Source organism: Quercus suber, unplaced genomic scaffold (assembly GCF_002906115.3).
Source record: "Quercus suber isolate HL8 unplaced genomic scaffold, Cork oak 2.0 scaffold_330, whole genome shotgun sequence".
Lineage (NCBI taxonomy): Eukaryota > Viridiplantae > Streptophyta > Magnoliopsida > Fagales > Fagaceae > Quercus > Quercus suber.
In genome coordinates this window covers 465,721-488,335 of record NW_027069783.1, presented here as the reverse complement: position 1 = coordinate 488,335, position 22,615 = coordinate 465,721, and the positions used below count along the sequence as shown (strand labels likewise).

At 31.0% G+C, this 22,615-nt stretch overlaps 1 protein-coding gene across 1 annotated transcript; it reads left to right on the top strand.

Moving 5' to 3' along the window:
- Positions 1-5,160: 5,160 nt before the first annotated feature.
- LOC112038775 (LOB domain-containing protein 4) lies at positions 5,161-9,857 on the top strand. Its single transcript, XM_024071622.2, has 2 exons — positions 5,161-5,596; positions 9,236-9,857. The coding sequence occupies exons 1-2, from the start codon at positions 5,423-5,425 to the stop codon at positions 9,557-9,559; spliced, it is 498 nt and encodes a 165-aa protein (XP_023927390.1). The 5' UTR covers positions 5,161-5,422; the 3' UTR covers positions 9,560-9,857.
- Positions 9,858-22,615: the final 12,758 nt, after the last annotated feature.

Sequence of the window (22,615 nt, the reverse complement as noted above, 5' to 3'; positions counted from 1 at the left end):
TGTGAGATAAGTATGATTCTATTTCAATGTCTCTTACTACAATATTCATAACGAAGTAATAGACTTATAGCTACCTTTATGTAAGTCTCACCACTAGCAGTTTCCTATTTTATTTGTATTCGCGACAAGGGGACCATATCTAAAGTTTTGTAAACCAATGAAAACACAACAATTCGTCTGTTTCATTTCAATAATTTTCTCAATCATACTTCGTTTGGATCAAACACGCACGTCCAGTTACACGTGCAAGTTGCTAGCTTATTCAGGTGTAATTTGATCAAGTTTTTTATTTCGTTAGGTTAATTTTGCAAACATTACATGACTACTTTTTGAACTCGAGTCTCCGAGATTTAAGTTTTAATGTGAAGAACTTGAGTCTCTTAAACTCAAGTTCCGCTAGAAACTTAAAAAATATATTTATCATCTCATGATTTTATCCATAAAACTTGAGTTTCAGTGGTCACATAACTAATACATTTGCAAAATTAACTTTATGAGCAAAAAAAATCTCGCTATTGTGTGTCAGGAACTTACCCAGAAGCTTCGATCAATAAAGACAACAAGAAAGCTTATATACCTCGTGGTGACCACACTTATAGATGCAGATATGTTTATAATTTGATCCACCAAAAGTGTTCTATATTATTTTTCCTTCCTTACGCTGACAAATTTGGTATATTATTGGTCTAATCCATGTATTGTAGGAATCTTATTTGTTAATAACCATTGCAAATGACTGTGACAATTAATTTTATGGGTAAAAATTAAAGAATTAAAAATCTTAAACACCTTTTAAAGTAGTGCACGATAGCGGTGGAAATTAAAGCGTGGAACTTAAATAAAAAACATTTCGTGTCAAAGCACTCGCTCTCATTGATGTTACCTGCCTACCAAAAAATCATTCAATATATATATCAATGAGGTCACCAAGCATATATGATATTCATTTGCCTAAAATTTTCCACTAATCACAGCGTTAGTTCATGTGTTGCATTTGTAATAAGTTTGATTCCCATCTTATCATGCATATCTAATCGCTTGGATTATAGTACTGGGGTTTTAATGGGCTTTAAATATTGATCACATATTATCCTTGTCCTATTGTATCTAAAGCTCCTAGCAGGATCTTACAATGGGTCACTAAAATATTTGAAAAAAACATAAAATAATTCTAAAACTAATAACCATCAGCTTATACATCTCTCCCATCTTAATCCCTTATGGCGAAAAGGATTCCAAGCAATTAAACTAATATAGCATGAAGGATGAAATTAAAAAATTAAAATTTACGTAGTAATAAATTTAATATTTTTCGCCACATTTTTATTTTAAGTTATCCTACAAAGTTTACGTATCAATTTTGGTCAAGCTATTTGAGATATAAGTATAAGCCGCCCAGTTACATTTATATAATGAAATTACATGTTTTTTTTTTAGTGTGCTTTATTTTCTTGTGATTCTTATGTATTTTGTTCTTATTTTGGGCTGTCAAGGTTAGTTTCTGAATGAACTTAGGGTTTGTAAACTACTCAACCAAGAATTAACACTGATGACGTTTATTTTATAGTGATAGATTTAGATTAATTCTAAATTTGTTGGAATGTAGCGGCAAAAGCACAAACTGCAAATTATATATTAAAAAAAAAAAATCCTGCAAATTTTAGGTATGGTTCTTTTTTATTAGTTAAAAACTTAGTAGGTATGGAGAGATTTTTCACTACAGTATAGTAGTAATGGTACTAATATAATAAGAAAACAAAAAAAGAAATTCTCACTTCTATAAAGTAGGTTCCTTTGTATACTGTTAGGTTCTAAAAATTTAGGAACTAAATGTATTAGAACTTCATTTTGAATATGTTGGCAAACTATGATCAAAACAATGAGTCTAGATTTAGGCTTGCTCAAAGTTTATTTGTTATAGTTTGAATCGAGCTAAATGTAGAAACTTACTGTGCAAAATTGCAAAGTTTGATTGATCGAAAGTAAGCTCAATCGATCGAGAGTTATATCTGCAAAATTTGAATTAAGCTCAAATAGAAGTTCAAGCCTGTTACGGATTAGGGTTTCAAATCTACTTCTCTTAGTATATAAAGAAAATTCTAAGCATATTTTTATAAGGCTTTTCAGAGAGAGAAGAGTGTGCCTCTTTTATATCTAGGGTTTTGTACCCAAAAAGCTCTCTCATGTCTTCTACCGATGTTATTTCTTGAAGAATCTCAAGATCTGATGTTGTAGAAGTTGCTGCCTTCTCTAGTTATCAAAGATACTGATGATCTAAACCTTCAATGGTGGTCTTGGAGTCACAAATAGGAGAGTTTGTGTTTTTTATCACAAGTGTGGGTGCTTGTGTTGAAAAGACCTAAGAAAGAAGTAATCCGTGGACTCGAAGTTATCATTGGGTCATAGTAATAAGTTTTCTACTCGAGGTAGTAATAGAATGTTAGTGGTCTAAGTTCTATTGTACAAACTTCAATTCTTGCATAGTGGATTTGCTGTTTACCTTGAGAATAGTTAGGTTAAATCTTCCCCAGGTTTTTTATCGGTTTGGTTTTCCTAGGTCATCATATCATTGTGTTCTTTATTTTTTGCTATTTTGCATGATATGATTGTTTTTGTTTTAACCTAGATCTAAATAATAAACCTAAGTATTTACTTGGTTAATTAATTAGGTTAAACAATCTAGTTTGCAGGGATCTAAAAAACGTACATATACCATTGTATTTTGGAGATTAGCATACTCGACATTCGCTGCTAAATAGGAAAACGAATTAAAATTCATTACAAACAGTCTAGACCATAAGCTCTTATAATAATAATTTTACGATTTTTAGTGTTGGCTAAGTTATATGACATAAAATTCTTTGTAATGAAAGCTTTCATTTTAATTGTTATTCAAGTTCATCTGTAATCATTTGGTGCAAGTGAGATTGAAATTAGAAGAAAGTTGTTCACTATGTATTATTATAAGAATTCGATCAAGCGGACTTGTGATTGGTTGAGTGACATTAAAGACCTATTTGGATTGAAGGGGGAAGGAAGGAGAGTAGAGTAGAGTTTGCTGAAAATAAGCTAATTTTAGGCCAAATCTATTCTACTTTACTTTACTTCCCCTCCCTTCTCCTCAATTCAAATAGACCATAAAGAAATCAAAACATTGTTTGACAAAATGTTCCAATTGATGTTTACTCAACACTTGATCAAGCGAACTTTGTAGCCTCTCAACCCTCAAAACCTGCACCACATAAGGACAAAATTTAACCCTAATATTCAAAAAGACGACAAAATAATTCATTAATAAAATCTACCCAAGCCCCAAAGTCTTCCAATCCCTCCAATTGCCATTTACTTCAAAGAATAATTGTAAAGACGCAAGGTTGGAGTCAGCAGTTGCAAGCAGGAGCAAAAGACTCAAAGTACAATATTTCTTAAAATGTACGCAAAGTCTAGTAAGTGAGTATGTATCGCAAAAATGTTCAAAGTGGATTTGATGATGATTTGGGCTTGGCCCTGGAGTGTTTTTATTATTATTGAGTTTTCACTTCATAAAAAATTCCTCGTCTTTGTGTGTGAGTTGTTGAGTAATCGTTGTTTATATGCATTATCCATATTATACTCGAAATTGGTTAATTAACTATCCGAAAAAAACTAAATGTAGAATTAATAAAATTGGAAGTAATTCTAAACAGCGTTTTTCAAATAATAATATTATAATAATAATAATTTATTATTAGTGTTTAACAATTCAACTGTTGAGCTAACTAATCTTAAAAATAAACAATGTTGAATGCGTGACTTATATCTGACAGTAAGTGCTAGGTCTCGATGAATAGAAGGGCCCGATAGTCTCTGCAAAACCTAAGGCATATGATCAGACATAATAACGGTCAAGGTAAATCTTAGTAATAGTTACGTGGCGGAGTCTGATTGGTGACACGTGGCAGAGCTTGATTGGTCTGCTTATGTCATCGCCTGCACATGCTGATTGATTGTGTCATCGCTTACACGTGCGAGACTGCTTATGTCATCGCTTACACGTGTGATGATGTGTGATTGGTCTTTGCATGACACTTGGCAAATTTCTGTTGGTTTCTGAGTAATGATAGCAAAACCTAGCAGCAATACACGGCGCTATGTAATTGGCCGTATTTTGTGGACTTAATAGTGTGACGTGTCAGCTTGTGATAGGTCGGGAATTTTCTCTGTCTACAATAGTAACAATCATTCAAATTAAAACTTTGAAAGTGGAAGAGGAGAAATATACTACGCATGTGAAAAACACTTGTATAAGGTAGTATCTTGTGTATTAGATGCATGCCGCTTCACTTTTACAATGTGTGAACTCTACAAATAAGTGGAGTCTACACACGGAAATTGTGATATTGCATATATTTGAAATATATATATATATATGATACTTTTTTTTTTTTACTCACGCATAAGATATACTTAATTAGCCTCTTCCTATTAATTTGATCTCTGTCATTGGAGTTCTTTGTACGTCTCTGCACTATTAGTATAGCACTAATTGCCTTTTTCATGCCCTAAAATTATTAAATATTGGTTTATAAAACCTTAACATTTGAATATCTTCGACAAATTTATTGACCATAGTATATGGAAGATTTATATTTATTATCCAACCTTCAAAGTCAAAATACACCTACCAGTATAATTTCTTAAAATTTTCCATAGGATGCTTAATTAGTCCATAGTTTTAATTTTCAACTGTAATTGCATGCCTAGAGAGACAGCTAGTGCTTAGCCCAAATAATAATTGTAAATAAAATATGTACCTTTAATTTGTACTTGATTAGTTCAAGCAGAAGCTACTAGTACAAATTTTCTGTTTAGTGAATAACTTAGTCTTTTTTTTTTTCTTTTTCTTTTTTCTTTTTTTTTCTTTTTCTTCCAAGATACTATAAGAGTATAGTATCTAACTCTCTAGAATATATCAAATTGATACTGTACTAACTTATTAAAGTTAATTTGAGGATTATACTTAAATGAAACATAAGAAAAAGTGAGATGAAATATAGAAATTTGAGGGTGGGGCAAAAAGATCTTATCAACAACGATGTTTTTGTCCATCGAATCTAAGGCTCTTCTTTTGTGGGACCCTCTCTAAGATTTGCTGTCACTTGCTTCTCTATATAACTTCTACCGCCTCTCCTTTCAAGCCCCCCCTCTCCTCTCACTTTCTCATCTTAATTCCCTTATTGTCCAAGCTTTCATTTCTTTCTAGTCATCTTTCTTACTTTTTGTTTGTTCCTAAGCAAAAAAAAAAAAAAAATACCCTACCATCTCAACTTGATCTTTTAGTTAATACCTCTCTCTTTTCATTCTTAATTTGCTAAATTCTATAAGCCAATTAAATTAAGCATATTGTAATTCCAACTAGTGCAACTTGCTAGCGATTAGGACAATGAAGGAGAGTAGAAAACAAGGTGCAATGTCGCCATGTGCGGCATGCAAGCTTCTTCGAAGGAGGTGTGCGCAGGACTGCGTGTTTGCGCCTTATTTTCCAGCTGACGAGCCTCAGAAGTTTGCTAACGTGCACAAGGTTTTTGGAGCGAGCAATGTCAACAAGATGTTACAGGTTCAATTCCCTTGGACCCTTTCTCTCTCTCTCTCTCTCTTAATTGGTAATGATAATTTTTACAGCCTAGTATTATTGTATTATATGTTCAAGTCATTTTCATACATGTAGGTTAAATAGTGATGTTGGTTATCTCAAAGACTTCTTCAAATTTTCTATATTTTTTAATGGAGGCACAAGGTTATACCCTATTCAATATTTAATGCAAGTTATTTAACCTAGTTTAAGCGAACTCCACAAAGTTCTATGGAGGAAATTGTGAAAGATACTTACTCCTCTGAATTAGTCACTAAATACTGGCTTTCTGCTTCTTGCTGAAACTGTTTTGGAATATATTGGAGCGGGAATGAGTGGCAGCAGTGTGGAAGGAGTTCAAGCTCGAGTACTATTGATTTCTAAAGAAACAAAAGCAGATAAGAAAATAAAGCAGATAGATAAGAAGATGAGGTTTGCTTTTAGGACCAAGTTTTGCTTTTGCTAAAATGATTATATATTCAACCTTCTTTTCAAAAATGATGGCTTTATCACCACGCCAGAGGTTGCACTGGTGATAAGACTATACATATATATATATATATATATATGTAAATGTATATATAGAGTATTATACAGTGCACACTTTCTTTATTGTTGCATCGATGTTCAGGAAAACGTGGTAGAGAACCTCATTAATTTGAAAATTCTACTACAAAAACTTCTTAATAATATGTCTATCCAAGAAAATCTATATGTAAACACTGTCCTTGCGAGCATGCCATGTGGAGAGCGACATTTAATCTTCTTAATTTTGATGATTTACTAATATTTAACTAATTTGTGCAACGCACACGTTAATTACTAGTATTTAATCTGGTTTAATATTGACTATAGTACTATTCAGTTCATACCTTCCTTATTTTTGCATCTATTTTCAGGTAAACGTGGTAGCTAGAGAACCTCATTTGAAAATTCTCCTAAACTTCTCAATAATTTGTCCATCCAAGAAAACTTCTGTGAAAACACTGTCCAAGGAAAAGAAGAGAATAAGGACAAAAAAAATCATTTCTCGAGCCAGGACGATCATTTTGTTTCTTTCTGATTATTAGGATTCTAACATGGATCAAATCAAGGGACATAGTTAAATACTGTTTGGCAAAAGCTTGGTATACCTTACAAATGAATAATTACACTTAAGTGTTAAAGTTTGCCAACTAATACATCTGCTTTAAATATAAGAACACACACACAAGGTCATAGATAAGTTTTTTAGAAATTATGAATTTTAGTACAAGAATTATAAATTAACATGACTGTTGATTTATCAAACTGCATATGTTATCCTCACTACTCACTCATTTGTATGAATTTAGGGCACAAAATGCACAACTAATGGGTACAACATAAGCTTGTTATAATCAATGATCATCTCATCCATAACTATATGAAAGTAAAACTTTTAGTACACAAAACACAACGAAATGTGAATATAACTCAATTTATTTTATTTGTACTAAAAAAGGAATGATCTTGGAATGGAAATCATGTGCTAAGAATTGTAAAATGCCATTTTTATTAGACCTCATGTCTCATGTTGTTTCACCTTATTTTTTTCATTTTTTATGGTTCATGTTCTTAGACCTTATTCCTCATCTGGGTATGCAAAACTGACCATACTAATTCAGTTGCTTTTTTTTAAAAAAAAAAATTATAAATATAAAGAAACTAAGAATCTAACAAGAAAATTTTTATGGTTCTTTGCTATTTTTATTCCTCTCTTATAATCTTCATCAACCATTTGATACTATATGTTACTATTTTAGGAAGAAACTATTTAAAAATGCAAAGCAAGATCTTCCAAATTTTCTAATATACGCCTTTACTTCCGTTATAGTGGTTAATTTCAGTTGAAGACCCCACCTAAAGTAACTATCTAGAATTATCTTTTTCTTTTTCTTTTTTTTTCTTTTTTTTTTGGAAAGTAACATACTGTTTTACCGAGTGATTCCTTAGTACTTGAAAGATAATAAAGGATCATAAAATTAGCTTTACTCCTTGAAGCACCATAATTTGTTGTGAATGGAAGATGGTTACGAGGATATTGGATTTAATAGTGATTAGCTCCTACTTTACGACCATTAAGCAGCTCTTTTTTGGTCTTGGAATTCTAATATTCTATATGCAATTTTGGAAAAGAAAGTTTGTGTATCTATCAACTTGCTTTTTTGCTTTAAGATCATGGGGGTAACTTTGATAGAGACTAATTAATACATTAATAGGTGCAAAAGCTTGGTTCGCTCCAAGTAATCCAATAAAGTAACTGGAATTTTTGTTAGGTCTCAGTAATATCTAGGAGTAAATAATGTGTAACCATGACATCAGAATGACATCAAAAACTATTTAGGACCTGCCTCTTAAATAAGAAATATTTCATTGAGCGGTTTAACCTTTTAATTACTTAATGTATTTGTGTAAATCATATATGTTTTAAATGTGTATTTTACAATAACTTTGGCATGTCATTTTTTTTTTTACTTGTATTATCTCAAAATTGAATTGTTCAAACCAATAGATAAACCAGAAGTTTCAGTGTCTGACTGTGACATGTGAATCCATTATGCAATTTAGAAAATTATAAAACACGCCGAATACCAAAAGAGTATTACTTTGTTTGAAGGAGGTTTAATTTCTAGCCTTTAGTTGAATTTCACATCCTTGTCCATGGAAATATTTGAAAGTGTTGGTTAAAACAGAGGTTCAATCGATTGCGAATATAGAAATTATGAGCTTTGGAAGTAAGACTTTTTGACCAAGTTGGCTTCACTTTTACTTCCACTCTATGGATTCAATTTAAAATGAATAATTCCTTCTTGTGGTCCAGTAAAAATGAAATAAATAAACCAAGAAAACAGTACTAACATGGAAACCTAGGCCATGTAGGCTTCCCTCAAAATATGGCAAATAAACTAGGGTTCTATTCACGCACCACCACACCATCACCACCTACACCACCTAGAGAGAGAAGGTAAAGCCTATGAACCACTAACCAAGATTTTATTTCTTTTTAATCCACCTTCAAAATCAATAATTATTGAATAATTTTAGGGACACGTCCAATCTTATACCCAATTTTATAATATGTGTGATTATAAGTGGTGAACACTTTCTCTCACTCTTATTTACATAAACTCACTGCTTTTAATCGATCACTCACAATTACATAAATCAACAAGTTATGAAAGTATATGTGAAAATAAATATGTTCATAGTATTATACCGTCCATCTCTCACAATATCTAAATATTACAATAATTGTAGAGCCTATATGTTATGATATGCATATGTCAGATGTCAACATACTATTACTTCCCAAATAGAACAATCTAACCAAGAGTTTTTTTTTCCCCTGTTTAAGTTGTTCAGTAAGTCTAATAAGGATACAATAATTCTCATAATCATTTTTTACAAAGGTTGAAATGATATTTTATGATCAATGCAGATGAAAGTGATGTTAATGGTAAGCCTATGTGAAAGTTATATGTTACTTTAATCCCAATTTATCATGTCTGTAGTTGTGAAGGAAAAAAAAAATGTGAAAATTATTCCTCACAAACCATCTTGAATCAAGTGTGTTAAGGGTCTCTTGGGTTGTGAAACATGCAGGAATTACCAGAGCACCAGCGCAGTGATGCTGTGAGTTCCATGGTGTATGAAGCTAATGCTAGGGTAAGAGACCCTGTTTATGGTTGTGTAGGAGCCATATCATCTCTACAGCAACAAGTTGATATCCTTCAAACCCAATTGGCACTTGCACAAGCTGAGGTGGTGCATATGAGAATGCGCCAATATCCTTCGTCTTCTAATAATCCACCAGACAATAATGACTCACCCTCACCCAAGCTTATGTCTTCTCAGACCAAGTCCTTTTTTTCCATGGACATGGTGGTAGATCAGGCCAATCTGGGGGAGTCTTTGTGGTCATGCTAGCTAATTAGCTTATTGCCTTCACTTTTATTATTTTCTTATTACTGTCGTGGGCTTGCTTTATTGTCTGCCTCTTTAATACCTTTTTGTCTCTTATGTTTTTTTTTTTTTTTTGTTTCCCCTCTTTGTTTAACATATTTCCTTGTAGAACATCTCGATCTTACCTAGAGATGATGATGATGATGATCATTAACCATATTGTAAATTTCTAAACATGTAATTATGAGTAATGATATAATTAGTATGAAGTTGCTGCCTTTTTCAGCACCTCATTACTATATATTAATTTTCTGAGTGAAAACATCTAATCCATTTGTCAATGTCAAAATATATAGTAATATGATTCAGCAACCATGTTGTGTAGTTATTATTTCACGCTTAAGTGCTTGACCTTTTCATGAATTCCAAAACATGTCATTATGAGTTGTTAACCATGTTTCCAAGGTGTAATGTCATGCTTGACCATATTGTAATGATGAAGCCATTGCATGGTACACTTAAGTCCACATGCAATTAACTAGAATTCACACGCATCATGATTTGGTTTCCTTTCTCTCAGTGCAGAATTAATAGAAGTTCCATTACTTATCTTAATTATTAGTCATTTATCATTGTTCGTATCAAATTGAAAATTCAGTATTAATCACATTATAATTTTCATTAATTACACAGTACTAATGCAAATTTAGACTAAAGCTCTTAATTAAATATCTTCAATTAACTATCTATAATTGATTTCAGTATCTATTTTTCAATTTTTGTTTGAATTGCAGGTAATTTATACAGTATTCAAAAGTTGTAAAATATGTGAGGTAATATGAGCGGATCATATATAGTATTTAAGACCTTTTTTTTTTTTTTTTTTTTTTTGAGAAGGCATAGTATTTAAGACCTGATTCGCCAACAAGACCTATTTGTTTAATTAAGCATATAAGCTGACTTGTTTTTTTTAAACCAACTTCCAGGTTTTTAAATCTTCTTTTTTGTTTTTAAAAAAAAAAATAGTAGTTCAATCCAACTTTTTTTTCAAGTCAAAGAAATCAATAAATTTAACCTGTCCTAAAGGACACTTAGTCAACTTATGAGAGCTATAATATTATTATCAATATTAAAGCAGAAAGTTATTCGATTTTATTGATATATACCATATAGTACACATTAATCTATTGAGTATTGTATGTATATATTATTATATTGTATTTATATAATTGAGAGTACATGATAAGATTTGTAACAGATAAAAATTATAGAAAGTCAAAGATATGAATTTGCTAAATATAAATGATAAGATCGCTCAATAAAAGTAAGCTACAAAGATAGCAAAATTCGAATCTAAATTAAAAAATAATTAAAGCAGCATTAGAGCACTAGTATTGGGGGTGTAAACATCCCTAGTTGCTATTTTACAACATAAGACAGCAAAATCCACTCCATCCAGCAAAATGTGAATAGTAAGGTTGCATATATACAACCTTACTATTTATAGGTTGTAAAAAAATAATATTTAATCCAATGGTTGTGTATGAAAAGAAAAAGATAGTGGGAGGAAAGAGAGAGAGAATAATACATTTTATTATTTTATTAGATAGTTTATATTATTTTATTGGACTGTATGTAAAAATAAAAACTGAAATGTATGGTGAATTGTAAAATAAGTTAGTAAAATAGATAAAATAGAGTTTGATGATACAAAATAGTTTTGTTTTTTTTTTTTTTTTTGCATCCTCAGATGCTAATGCTCTTGGACAGCATAAATAAATTCAAATCTTCAATCACACTCTCACTACTCCATTTTATATCCCAACAAAAAAAAAAAAACAAAAAAACAAAACAAAACATGTCACATTTCCAGCTATTTAACACCACTTGAAAGTTTAAGAACCAACTTTCTTGTACTTGTTTTTCAAAAAAAAAAAATGATTTTATTTACAACCAAGAAGAAAAGGGAGGAAGGGCTCTTAAACATCACTAGCCTGTAGTTTGACTGGCCCAGGAAGCTTTGTGATGGGCTCGATCCAGTTACACTGAGAAGCCTATTGAGTTAATAAGTGGACTAAGGTATTACAAAGTTTTGTTTTTTGAGAAACAAAGTTGATATACAAAATTTATACATTAATGTTTAAACCTATTCAACAACAAACTTATACATTCTACGGGGATTTGACACATTCAAAAGCATCTCCTTCCTAAATCATATTTCGACATCCCAACTGATGACAAGCGTATTTCACTGCAAAAGTTTTTGATACTTTCAGATAGGAGGGTGTAGAAATATCCTCGCCTAATAAGAACTATGAAATGACTATACATTTGGTAGTTAAGACACCAACTTCATGTGTCCCACACTCCCACTACCCAAAAAATTAGTGGACCTTGAATATAACATCACAACCATCAACTTGTGAAACAGCCAAAAAATAAAAAAATAAAAAATAAAAAGCAAAAACAACGAACAGAGAAGAGTTTTTGAAGAACTTAAGAGCTGTTGGGTTAGCCGAAAACACTGTTTTTTGTTTTAATTTTTAGTGAGTCTCACTACTAAAAAAAATTAGTTTGATTTTAGCATTTGGATTCAGTTTTCTTTTTCACTATTCTAAAAATTAGAGAATATGAATATAGTGACATATTCGTCAATATTGTGATAACACAAAATTACTTTTTTGTAAGTGATATGATGTATGTGAGTGAGAAAAAATATTATTTAATTTAAATAGAAAATAATGACCAAATTTGAGTATAATGTATTTTATACTCAAATTATATATTCAAAACAACATATCAAACACTACTAAAGATGAAAATGAGTGTTTTTTTTTTTTTTTTTCTATATTCAAATTCAGGATTTGAATAAAAATTCAGGATTTGAATATAGAATAAAGAAAATGAGAAGTGGATACACCAATTTTTGAAAATGTTTTTTTTTTTTTTTTTTTAAAAAAAAAAAAAAAAAAAAAAAAAAAAAAAAAAAAAAAAAAAAAAAAAAAAAACCCAAACATCAGCAAGAATAGAAACACAAACCCATCAACAACCCAATACCAAAATCCAAAAATATGGGTAACCGATTCTAGTGGAAGCAAATACAGCATGGTCGATGTGGTGAATTACTCGGCGAAGAGGAAATCAAAGAGAGTAGAATCGAGAGGACTGGCTTCAGAGAGAGCAAAATCTAGTTGAAGCAAAATCGGTGTGGTTGATATGGTGGATTTTGTGGATATTTTGATCAACACTAAAACAAGCCAGATTTTCTCATCTTTTCGAGAAACTAACATAAAATCAACTCAAGCCAACACAAAACTCAACCCAGGTTTTCTCATATTTTTAGAGAAACCAAACACAAAACCCACCATCAAACTAGATCTGAAACCACCAAACCCAAATCCTAGATCTAGAACCCGTCGATCAGTGATTAGAGAAAACAAACGATCTAAAACCTCCAAACCCAGATATCCATTGATCAGTGACCTCCATTTAAGCGAGAGAGAGACCCACTAAAAAAGTAAAATTTAAGGAAAGTGAGAGAGAGTTTGGGGAAGACGTACTATGTGATTTTGCATTTTGTTGCCAAATTTTTTAAAAGAATGGTGAAGAAATTTGCTACAAAATTAATCTTTAAATTGAAAAAGTAAAATTCTATTTTTTGTTTTTGAGAATAATCATGTTCTTCCAACAAAATAATAAAAAGAAAAGAATATTTTATTTTATTTTATTTTATTTTTAAAAAATTATAAGTTTAGAATTTTGTTTTAATTGTTTTTCTGATGTGGCTTTTTTTAATATTTAAAATGCTGACATGGCATTGTTTAAATGCCAAATAACAAATTTTATTATTATTTTATTGGCCACGTCATCATTTAGTGTGCCAACACAGAAATCTGTTTGCCATATAGGATATTTCCGTTAGTGAGATAACGATAGAGATCAAAATGAAATGCGTTTTCCAAAATAAAGACTAAAAGCGGTAAAAATAAAAAGTACAAACCAAAGTGAAAATGTAGGGACGAAAATAGTATTTTCACCAAATTTAAATTGAGTTAAATTTTTGTTTGTTTTAAAGCCTTGAAAATCTACTTTAATGAAAATATATATATATATCACTTAGAAATTCATTATGGTGCAAAGAAGAGATAAGGAAAAGATCATCAACTCTTCTTCTTTGGGCAAATCAAAATTTTGTCATCTTTAAGTAGCTTCTAACCCAAAATTTACCCTAAGAGCATTAGTATTTGGCTTGCCAGATGCTTAATTTAGCAAATAAAACAAAAATCACCCCACATCAGGCTCAGCTCTTCGTTGCATAATAGCAACATTTGAACAATTAATGTTGAGGTACTATTCATTGTTATTTTTTATTTTTAAATTAACTCTCTCTCTCACTCTGATCCACGTAGATCAGCAATAGTTGATTTGTTTAAGAGTGGCGGTGCTGCGATGTGGTGGGGCGTCAATCTGGTTGGTGGAGCTTCAAGTTGCAATTTAGTATATGTGGGTGTGATTCGGTAAATCAGAGTTGTGATTTGAGAGGATTGGAATTGTGATTTAATAGATTGGAGCTTTGATCGAGTTTTTTCGATGGTTGGCTCATGCGGTGGCTTGCTGCTATGGTTGGCCCGTGCAGTTGTTGTTGCGATAGCTTGCAATGATTGTTGATTTCTAGAAATGTGGAGAATAATATTTAAATAGGATGGGTATAAAATATGAACAAAATTTAGATATAAAATTTATTATAACTTTAAACCATAAACTCATTTAGTAAAATAAATATTATTGCATATTTTGAAAATCTAACTGTTGAATTGCATGTTATTTACGCTTTTAATACACATATCAAATTTTGTGTCAATTGGATATTATTTACTATATAATTTATAAACTTATATTTTATGCATAATTTTAAATTACAAAAACTTACAATTTAAAATTTTATTAATAACATACTTATCGATCTTTAATTTTCTTGAAATTTTGCAAACATGGAGGATATAAAAAAAAAAAAAAGATGTAATTCAATGGTAAATTTGTCAAAATTCACCTCCAATAAAAAGATATTGAGTGAGTTTGTAACTTAAAGTTACAACCGATTTTGTAGCTAAATTTTTTCCATAATTTAACTACAAAATTAGTTGTAGTCGTAGGCTACAACCTTACTCAATATCTTTTTATTAGAGGTAAATTTTGACAAATCTATCATTAGATTACATATTCTTTTTATATCTTTTATGCCTACAAAATTTCAAAGAAATTAAAGATCAATAGTTATGTCATCAATAAATTTTTTAAATTGCAAGTTTTTGTAATTTAAAATTATGCATATAATACAAACTTATTGATCATATAGTAAATAATATCCGATTGGCACAAAATTTGACATGTGTATTAAGAGCGTAAAGAATATGTAATTTAACTGTTAAATTTTCAAAATATGTAGTAATATTTATTTTATTAAGTAAGTTTGTAGTTTTAAATTACAACTAATTTTGTAACTAAACTTTGTCTTTTAGATAAAATCATAAAAAATGGATTTTTGGGATAAATTTGACTTGACTAACTAAAAGTGCATTGAGCCTAATGTTCTCTTATAGAACATAGTTTTTACATATATAGTGTATGTTTGGATTGCTTTAAGCCTTTAGTTTTGGGTTTGTCTTTCATTTTTGTGGGTTTTGTGCACAGTTCACGAGACCCACAAGTATGAAATTTGACAAAATCAACTTTAAAAGTAGATTTCACGACATTATTCACATATTTAAAAATTATTTTATTACAATATTTTTAATTTTCAGCAATAATCGATATTCAAATAGACAAATAATAATAAAATTTGCAAAACCATCTATCAAACCTAACCAAAAAAAAAAAATTGGCGAAAAAGGGAACTTAAAAATTTTGTGTTTACTGTTTGAAGGATGTCACTGACTTTGTTAAATATTCTTGAATATTCTAAAGCACCATTCACAAGAATAGAATGTGACATTTAGATAAGAAGCAAGATCAAAGATCCGGTTTAGCGAGCTCGAGTAGAAAAGATAACATGATGTGAGCCTGTGAACCGCCTCATGGACATGGTGCCTTTATATATATATATATATATATATATTAGATTTTTGGGAGAAGAATGAAATTATAGTGAGCCTTTATTTGAATCTAACGCTTGGCCTATCTCCTAAGTGCCTTTATTTCAATTGACATATTTCAACCAATCTATTAAGCTAAAGTAGAATTATATCTTATATATAAATAAATAAATATTTGAATCATTCTTCTTTTTTGTCTTTTTAAAAAAAAAAATAAATGTAATACTGTATCTTATGTATAAGACAGTTAGGGTATGTTTGGTTAGGATGAAAACAAGAAAGATGAAAAATAGGGAGAGAAAAATATGGTGGAAAATGGCATTTTTCATTATTTAGTTTAGGAGAGAAAACAAGAAAGACAAAAAATGGGGAGAAAAATTTTCCCTACGGGGGCCCACATTTTTTTATCCTCCCAATTTGAGAGGAAAATGGAGAGAAAAAAGTACTGAATGATATACTTTACACAAATACCCTAACTTTATTCATCTCACCTACCCCTTACTTTATTTTTCTTATTTAATGAGTGTAAATTTGTTGACCACGTTTTTGCTGCCCACGTTTTTGTTGCCCAATTGCCTAGTCAAATTATTAGTGCGAGTTTTGATTTATACAAATCAGTGCAAGTTTTAGTGTAAGTTGATTTGCCCAGTTGCCCAATTAAATTATTAGCACAAGTTTTGGTCTATAAGTTTTGCCCACTTAAATTTCTTAGCTTATTCATCTCACATTCCCTTCACTTTATTCATCTTATTTAATGAGTGTAAATTTGCTGACCACGTTTTGCTGCCCACATTTTTGTTGCCCAATTGCCCAGTTAAATTATTAGTGCAAGTTTTGATTTATACAAGTTTTAGTGCAAGTTGATTTGCCTAGTTGCCCAATTAAATTATTAGTGCAAGTTTTGATTTATAAGTTTTGCCTAGTTAAATTGTTTAGCTTATTTGTTGCCCACGTTATATTCACTAGTTGAATAGTGAATATAGGAATAACCCTGGTTATAAGATCTTTTGCCCAATTAAATTTATATGTACACTATTGTAATTTTTACATTATAATAATAAAAATTTATATGTATGATGTGGTAAATTTTATATTATTTAATAAGTACAAATAAATCTATTTTTTACATATTATATAATAAGGGTATAACAGTCAATTTATATAAACTATATTTTCTATCCTTCCAAACAAAAGAGTTTTCCACCCTCCCACTTTTCCACCCCTCTAACTAAACACACAAGGGAAAACTAAATTTTTTCTATCCTCCCACTTTTTCATCCCTCTACTAATTTTCTATCTTTCTATTTTTCCACTCCTCCAATCAAACGGACCCTTAAACTTTGTTGTAAATTAATTTAAGATTTAAAAGTAATATTACATTCACAATATTTTCACAATAATTTAATACTAATTCTTATATAGGCTTATTAATAATATCACAATTTTATCTATCACTAATAATTTACTACCTAAAACTTGTTGTAAAAATCTTGTGCATCAAACTTTTTTTCTCAATAGTTTAATAATTGAACTGATGCCTTACATGATAAATTTGTGAGTTGGTGACCAATCAAAAAAAAAATTCTTTTGTCGGTATTTATCATTAAAGTCTAATGAATTTAATCGCTTGAACACTTACAATGTCTGTCACATCTCACTCATGAGAAATGACCCAAAGGAGTGAGCAGGAATGGAGTATGGACCACAGCCCCAAGCTTTACAAGAAACATCTACAATCTTTTGTAGGGGATCAAAACTCAACAGATATTTTCTTTTGTTTGTTCAAAAAGATAACAGATATACTTATCACTCACATCTTTTCAAGTTTTAAAGTTCTATAGGGACAGCAAATTGTACCCATACAACTTACTCTCTTACAAATTCAATAATTGTAAAGGTTTAAATTATGATTTAAACCCTTAACCACTCATTTGAAAACATTGAAAAGTATCAATCAATTAAGCTGTAGAACTTTAAAAAAATCATGGGTGTTAATGTATACAAAGCTTTCTAAAAAAAGAAAAAAAAGAAGCTTTGGGTGTTCCTATAGAACTTTAAGCAATCATTGTTGTTAATATATACATTTTAAACAGTTAGAAAGATACATGCTCTCCATGACTCTATTGTTGGTTAGCACCCTACCTTAATGGTTGAGAATTATGACTCTATTCTCGGTTAGCACTTTACCTCAATGGTTGAGAGTTTTTTTTTAATGATTTTAAAATTACAAGCTTTGGAAATTCTCAAGGTTGATACTTATGTTGCGTGGTTATTGAATTTATATTATTATTTTTGGTAATATTTAAAAAATATAAAATTTAATTGTTTAAAATAATGTTATACGAACTCATTAAGTAACTAAATTGTTAGGTTCTAAAAACTTAGGATTTTATGTATTTAAAACTCTAATGTGTATTGTTGGCAAACTATGATCAAAACAGGTTGTTAGTCTTGTTTAGACTTGCTCAAAGTGTGGGCGTTTTATGTAAAGTTGGAATCGAGTGGCTGCAGAAGTATTAATGACTTTCGGCCTAGCTTGATCGATCGAAAATTAGACTCGATCGATTGACTCTCGAGCAGAACGTTTTTCTGCAGAATTTCCAACACAGCCCAAGCCCATTATGGATTAGGGTTTCAGATCTAATTCTCCTAATATATAAAGAAAACCCTAACCACGTTTTGGAGTGCAGTCCTTGTTGCTCATATTTTGCAGTTTGTGTGAATCTCTTGTGAGATCCTTGAGGAGCTTTCCTTCACATAAACTTAGGGTTTTCAAGATAGAGATTACTTCAACATCTTGATTAGGGATGTCCATGGGTCGGGCGGGTCGGGTTTTTGCCCAACCCGCAACCGACCCGTAACAGTTCGGGTGGATGGTTTTTCAACCCGCAACCAACCCGTAACAGTAATGGATTCGTCGGTTCGAGTCGCTGGTGGGTGGTGGTAGGTTTCAGGTGAAACTGATCTCACTGGAATCCTTCGAAATGCGACGAGATCTCGCCAGATCCGGCAAGATCTTGCCAGATCCATCCAAGATCCGGTGAGATCCCGTTGGATCTAGCGAGATTTTTGCCAAGTCGTGATGAGAAATCACTGGTTCGGCCAGATCCGGTGTTTATTGTGCCAGAAATTGACGGATTTAAGTGAAAAAGGGGTCGGAATCTAAAAAAAAGGGACCGGAATATGGAAAAATAGTCGGAATCTAGAAAAAACTGACCGGAATCTGGACAAACGGCCGAAATTTGGAAAAAATGGCCGTATATTGAATGGACTTCGGTTCGGGTCGGGTTTCACGGTTTTTGAATTGAAAAACCGATAACCGACTCGCTGGGTGTCGGGTTAGCATAGTTGAAAACCGCATTCGACCGCCGGAGTCTATAGATCGAGTGGCGGCGGGTCAGATGGCGGCGAGTCGGACGGGTTGGGCGGGTCACCAGTTTGCCTGGACAGCCCTAATCTTGATGATCAACTCAGTTGCTGCTATTAGAGTTTAAAGAAAAACAAGCGGGGGTGCTTGTATCTTGATTGGAGAATGCAAGAAAGAAGGAGTCCATGAATTCGGAGTTTGCACATGGTCGTGTCAGTAAGTTCTATTGATGGGTAGCATTAGGAAGTCAAGCGGGGAGCTTGTAAGTCCTTTTGTATGAATTTCGATTCTTTCGCATAGTGGATTCAGGTTTACCTTGAGGATGGCTAAGTCAAATCCTCCCTAGGTTTTTACCATGTGGTTTCCTGGGTGATCATATCATTGTATTATTTATATTTTCGCTGCTTTATGTTTTTGATATGATTGTATGTTTGTGATAATCTAGAATTGCATAATTTGACTAAGTTAATCACTTGGCTAATTAACTAGGTTAATTGGTTGGTTTAAGGGGTCTAAATTTCTATTAAGTGGTATTAGAGCGGGTAGCTCTTTTTTTTAAAATCTTTTGATCTAAGAGCTGATCTTTGACCCCTGTTATCATGGATAATTTGAAATGTCTTTCTGCTCATGTTTGTGATGCTTTGAATAAAAAGGACACTATTGTCTCTGTTGATTTTATTGATGTCTGTGAAACTCTTCATAAGGAATTATCTAAATCTTTGAAAATTTCTAAGAAATTTAACGAAGAGTTAAAATTGGCTAATCTTGAAAAAGAGGAATTGCTTGTTAGATTAGATGAGTCTAATAAAAAGAATGAATTTTTGAGAAATCAAATTTCCTCTTAAGATGAGAAGATGAAAAGCTTGGAACAAGAGTTAGTTGAATCTAAATCTAAAATTGAAAATTCGACTAGTAAGCTTGCTGTTGATAACAGAAGTGTTTCTGTTTCTCTTAAACCTAAAACTGAGAAAAAATAATGAATTTTTGAGAAATCAAATTTCCTCTTAAGATGAGAAGATGAAAAGCTTGGAACAAGAGTTAGTTGAATCTAAATCTAAAATTGAAAATTCGACTAGTAAGCTTGCTGTTGATAACAGAAGTGTTTCTGTTTCTCTTAAGCCTAAAACTGAGAAATGTTATATCCCTCATTTCAAGAGGAATAATAAAGAAAAGACTTATTTTGCTAAGTTAGACAAAAGTAAAAGTTTTGATGTAGATGCTAAAATTTCTAAACCTATGTCTAAACCTACTGTTAGAGAGCATAATAAATTTGTTTTTGTGCCTACTTGTCACCTTTGTGGTGTTGTTGGTCATATTAGACCAAATCGTTATTTGTTGAGGCAAAAACCAAAATTTGAGACTAGATTTGTTGTTAGGAATACTAATATTTCTAAATTTGTTCCTGTTTGTCACTTTTGTGGTGTCTATGGTCACATTCGTCCTAATTGTCATAAATTGAAATTTAAGCATTCTATATGTCAATCTAGGATATGTGATGATATTTCTCCTACCATAAGTCCATCTAAATTGTTTCATATTTTTTTGAAAAATTTGAGCTTGTTGGCTTATGAAAGGAATTTGTAGGATTTCATCTTTCTCAAAAGATTGGTATAATCCTTCAAATACACTCTGCTTCTCATGGTTTTTCACCTACAAAGCCGAAGACTTGTACTAGATAGGTGAGAAAAGATTCTCCAAGGTGAGTGTTACTAACTTGTCCTTGACATGTTTTGTTTCTGTTTTTTGTCGTGTTTTTTTTAGGTTGTTTTTTATTAAAAAAAAAAAAAAAATCCAAAAACATTGAAAATTTTCAAAAAGACAAAAATATTTTATTTTTGTGTCTTGTTTTATTTTTTTTTGAGGATTACATGAATTATAATATCTCTCTCTTGATTTAGAACATGGTTGACATTGTAGAGAAACTTGAATAGCATGTGTTGTATAAGTGCTAAACTATTTTTGATTTTGTGTGAGTATGTACTAGTTTGTACATGTACTCAAGGGTTAATTAATGAATTGATATTTCTTGTTTGTATACCCTCTATAGTTTAGTGAAGCACTATCATGCATAACTTTGCATTGTTCATTTAGTATAATGTGTGCTTTTTGTTTTTGGTCATAAAATTTGTTTTTAAACCAAAAAGATTGTTATTTGTTTTGTATTATATATCTTGGATTTGAAATCAAGGTTGGTCATATTATCTTTACATAACAAGTTTATGTACCTTATTTAGCTTTGATGAGCTAATTTATTGCACTTGACTAGTTGAAACTTTGTAGTGCATGTTGTGTGGGAAATATGTTCATGGTATTTATCACATTGTCTTAATCTTGAAGTCACATGTTATTTGACTGTCGGACTTATCATTTTGAGAAATGTATAAATAATCATTTCACCACTGTTCACTAGCCAATCATGAACACCTTAGTGCATATCATAAGATTTTGTGCTCGAGAAAGTGTAGCACATGCACAAAAAGAACATAAGGTGTAGTCTCGATTTAATTGCTTAATGTTTAAAATTGGTGTATACTATTAGGCTTGATGTCAAATCACATAATTAAAATTGGTGTGTATATTATGAGGCAAATTCAAGAAACTTACATGATTGCAAGCTTATGATCTAGGAGATGTAGGATTTATATGATTTAACTTTTTAGGTGATAGTCTCTTTTAAAATTCTTTGTGATGAATTTTGTAGACTTTGTGATTGATTACTATTCACATATCACCTCACATGTATCTCAAGGTTTTACTAGTTGCACACACTACATAAGTTACTCTTTGCTAAACTTGGTACATTTTATTGTGTGTGATTTTGTTGTGACCATCCAAGGTTAAAAATTCCTTGATCTTAATGCAAAATGTGTTTAAAGTTTGAGAAATTGGAAATTTTAGAGCTTGAATGTACCTGAATTGGGGATTTTGTCAAATTATGTTTAATTGATGAAATTGGCTTGTTGTTTTGATGTAATTGATCATTCTTATCTGTTCTCTCTCATGTGTAATGATCAATTCGTCAATTTATTTCAAAACATTCAAGTGGTTTTTCAAATTTTAGGGTTTTTGTTAGAAACTCTATGCTTAAGCCAATTTTGTGAATTTGAACTTAAATTGAACCTAGTTTCACTGTATTAGAGCATGCATCATGACAAATTTTTTCATGCATCATTTGTGTTTAGGATTCACATGCATTGCATTGATTTATGTATTCATCTTGCAGTTTTGCAGTCATATCTCTCATTGTTTTCACACAAAACATGCATACACTTTGCTACATTGGGTACTCAACTTGATTAAAAAAAATTGATTGATTAATTTTTGAGCTATATACTTTCGAGTATATGCCTTTTCTTATGTGTAAACTGCAAAAAAATATTTTTCATAAGAGATATGATGGATAATCAATGTGCAAATATTTTTCTCTATTCATGTAACTGTTTATGGGTCACATAGTGTCAAGTTTGCATTTATACTTTCTCTCTTATATATATATATATATATATATATATAAAAAAAATTTTGTGTATTATCACCTTAGTTTTTAACTTTGTTTTGTGTGTTTTTATTTTCCCCACCTCCTAAAGTTTTCCCAAAACTGTTTTTTCCAAAAACTTGTTT

What these genes read in the sequence shown, in the direction of transcription:
- LOC112038775 (XM_024071622.2), top strand. Translation starts at nt 5,423, where the DNA reads ATGAAGGAGAGTAGAAAACAAGGTGCAATGTCGCCATGTGCGGCATGC. An exon ending in ATGTCAACAAGATGTTACAG is followed by an intron (nt 5,597 to 9,235) that starts GTTCAATTCCCT and finishes TGAAACATGCAG; the next exon opens with GAATTACCAGAGCACCAGCG.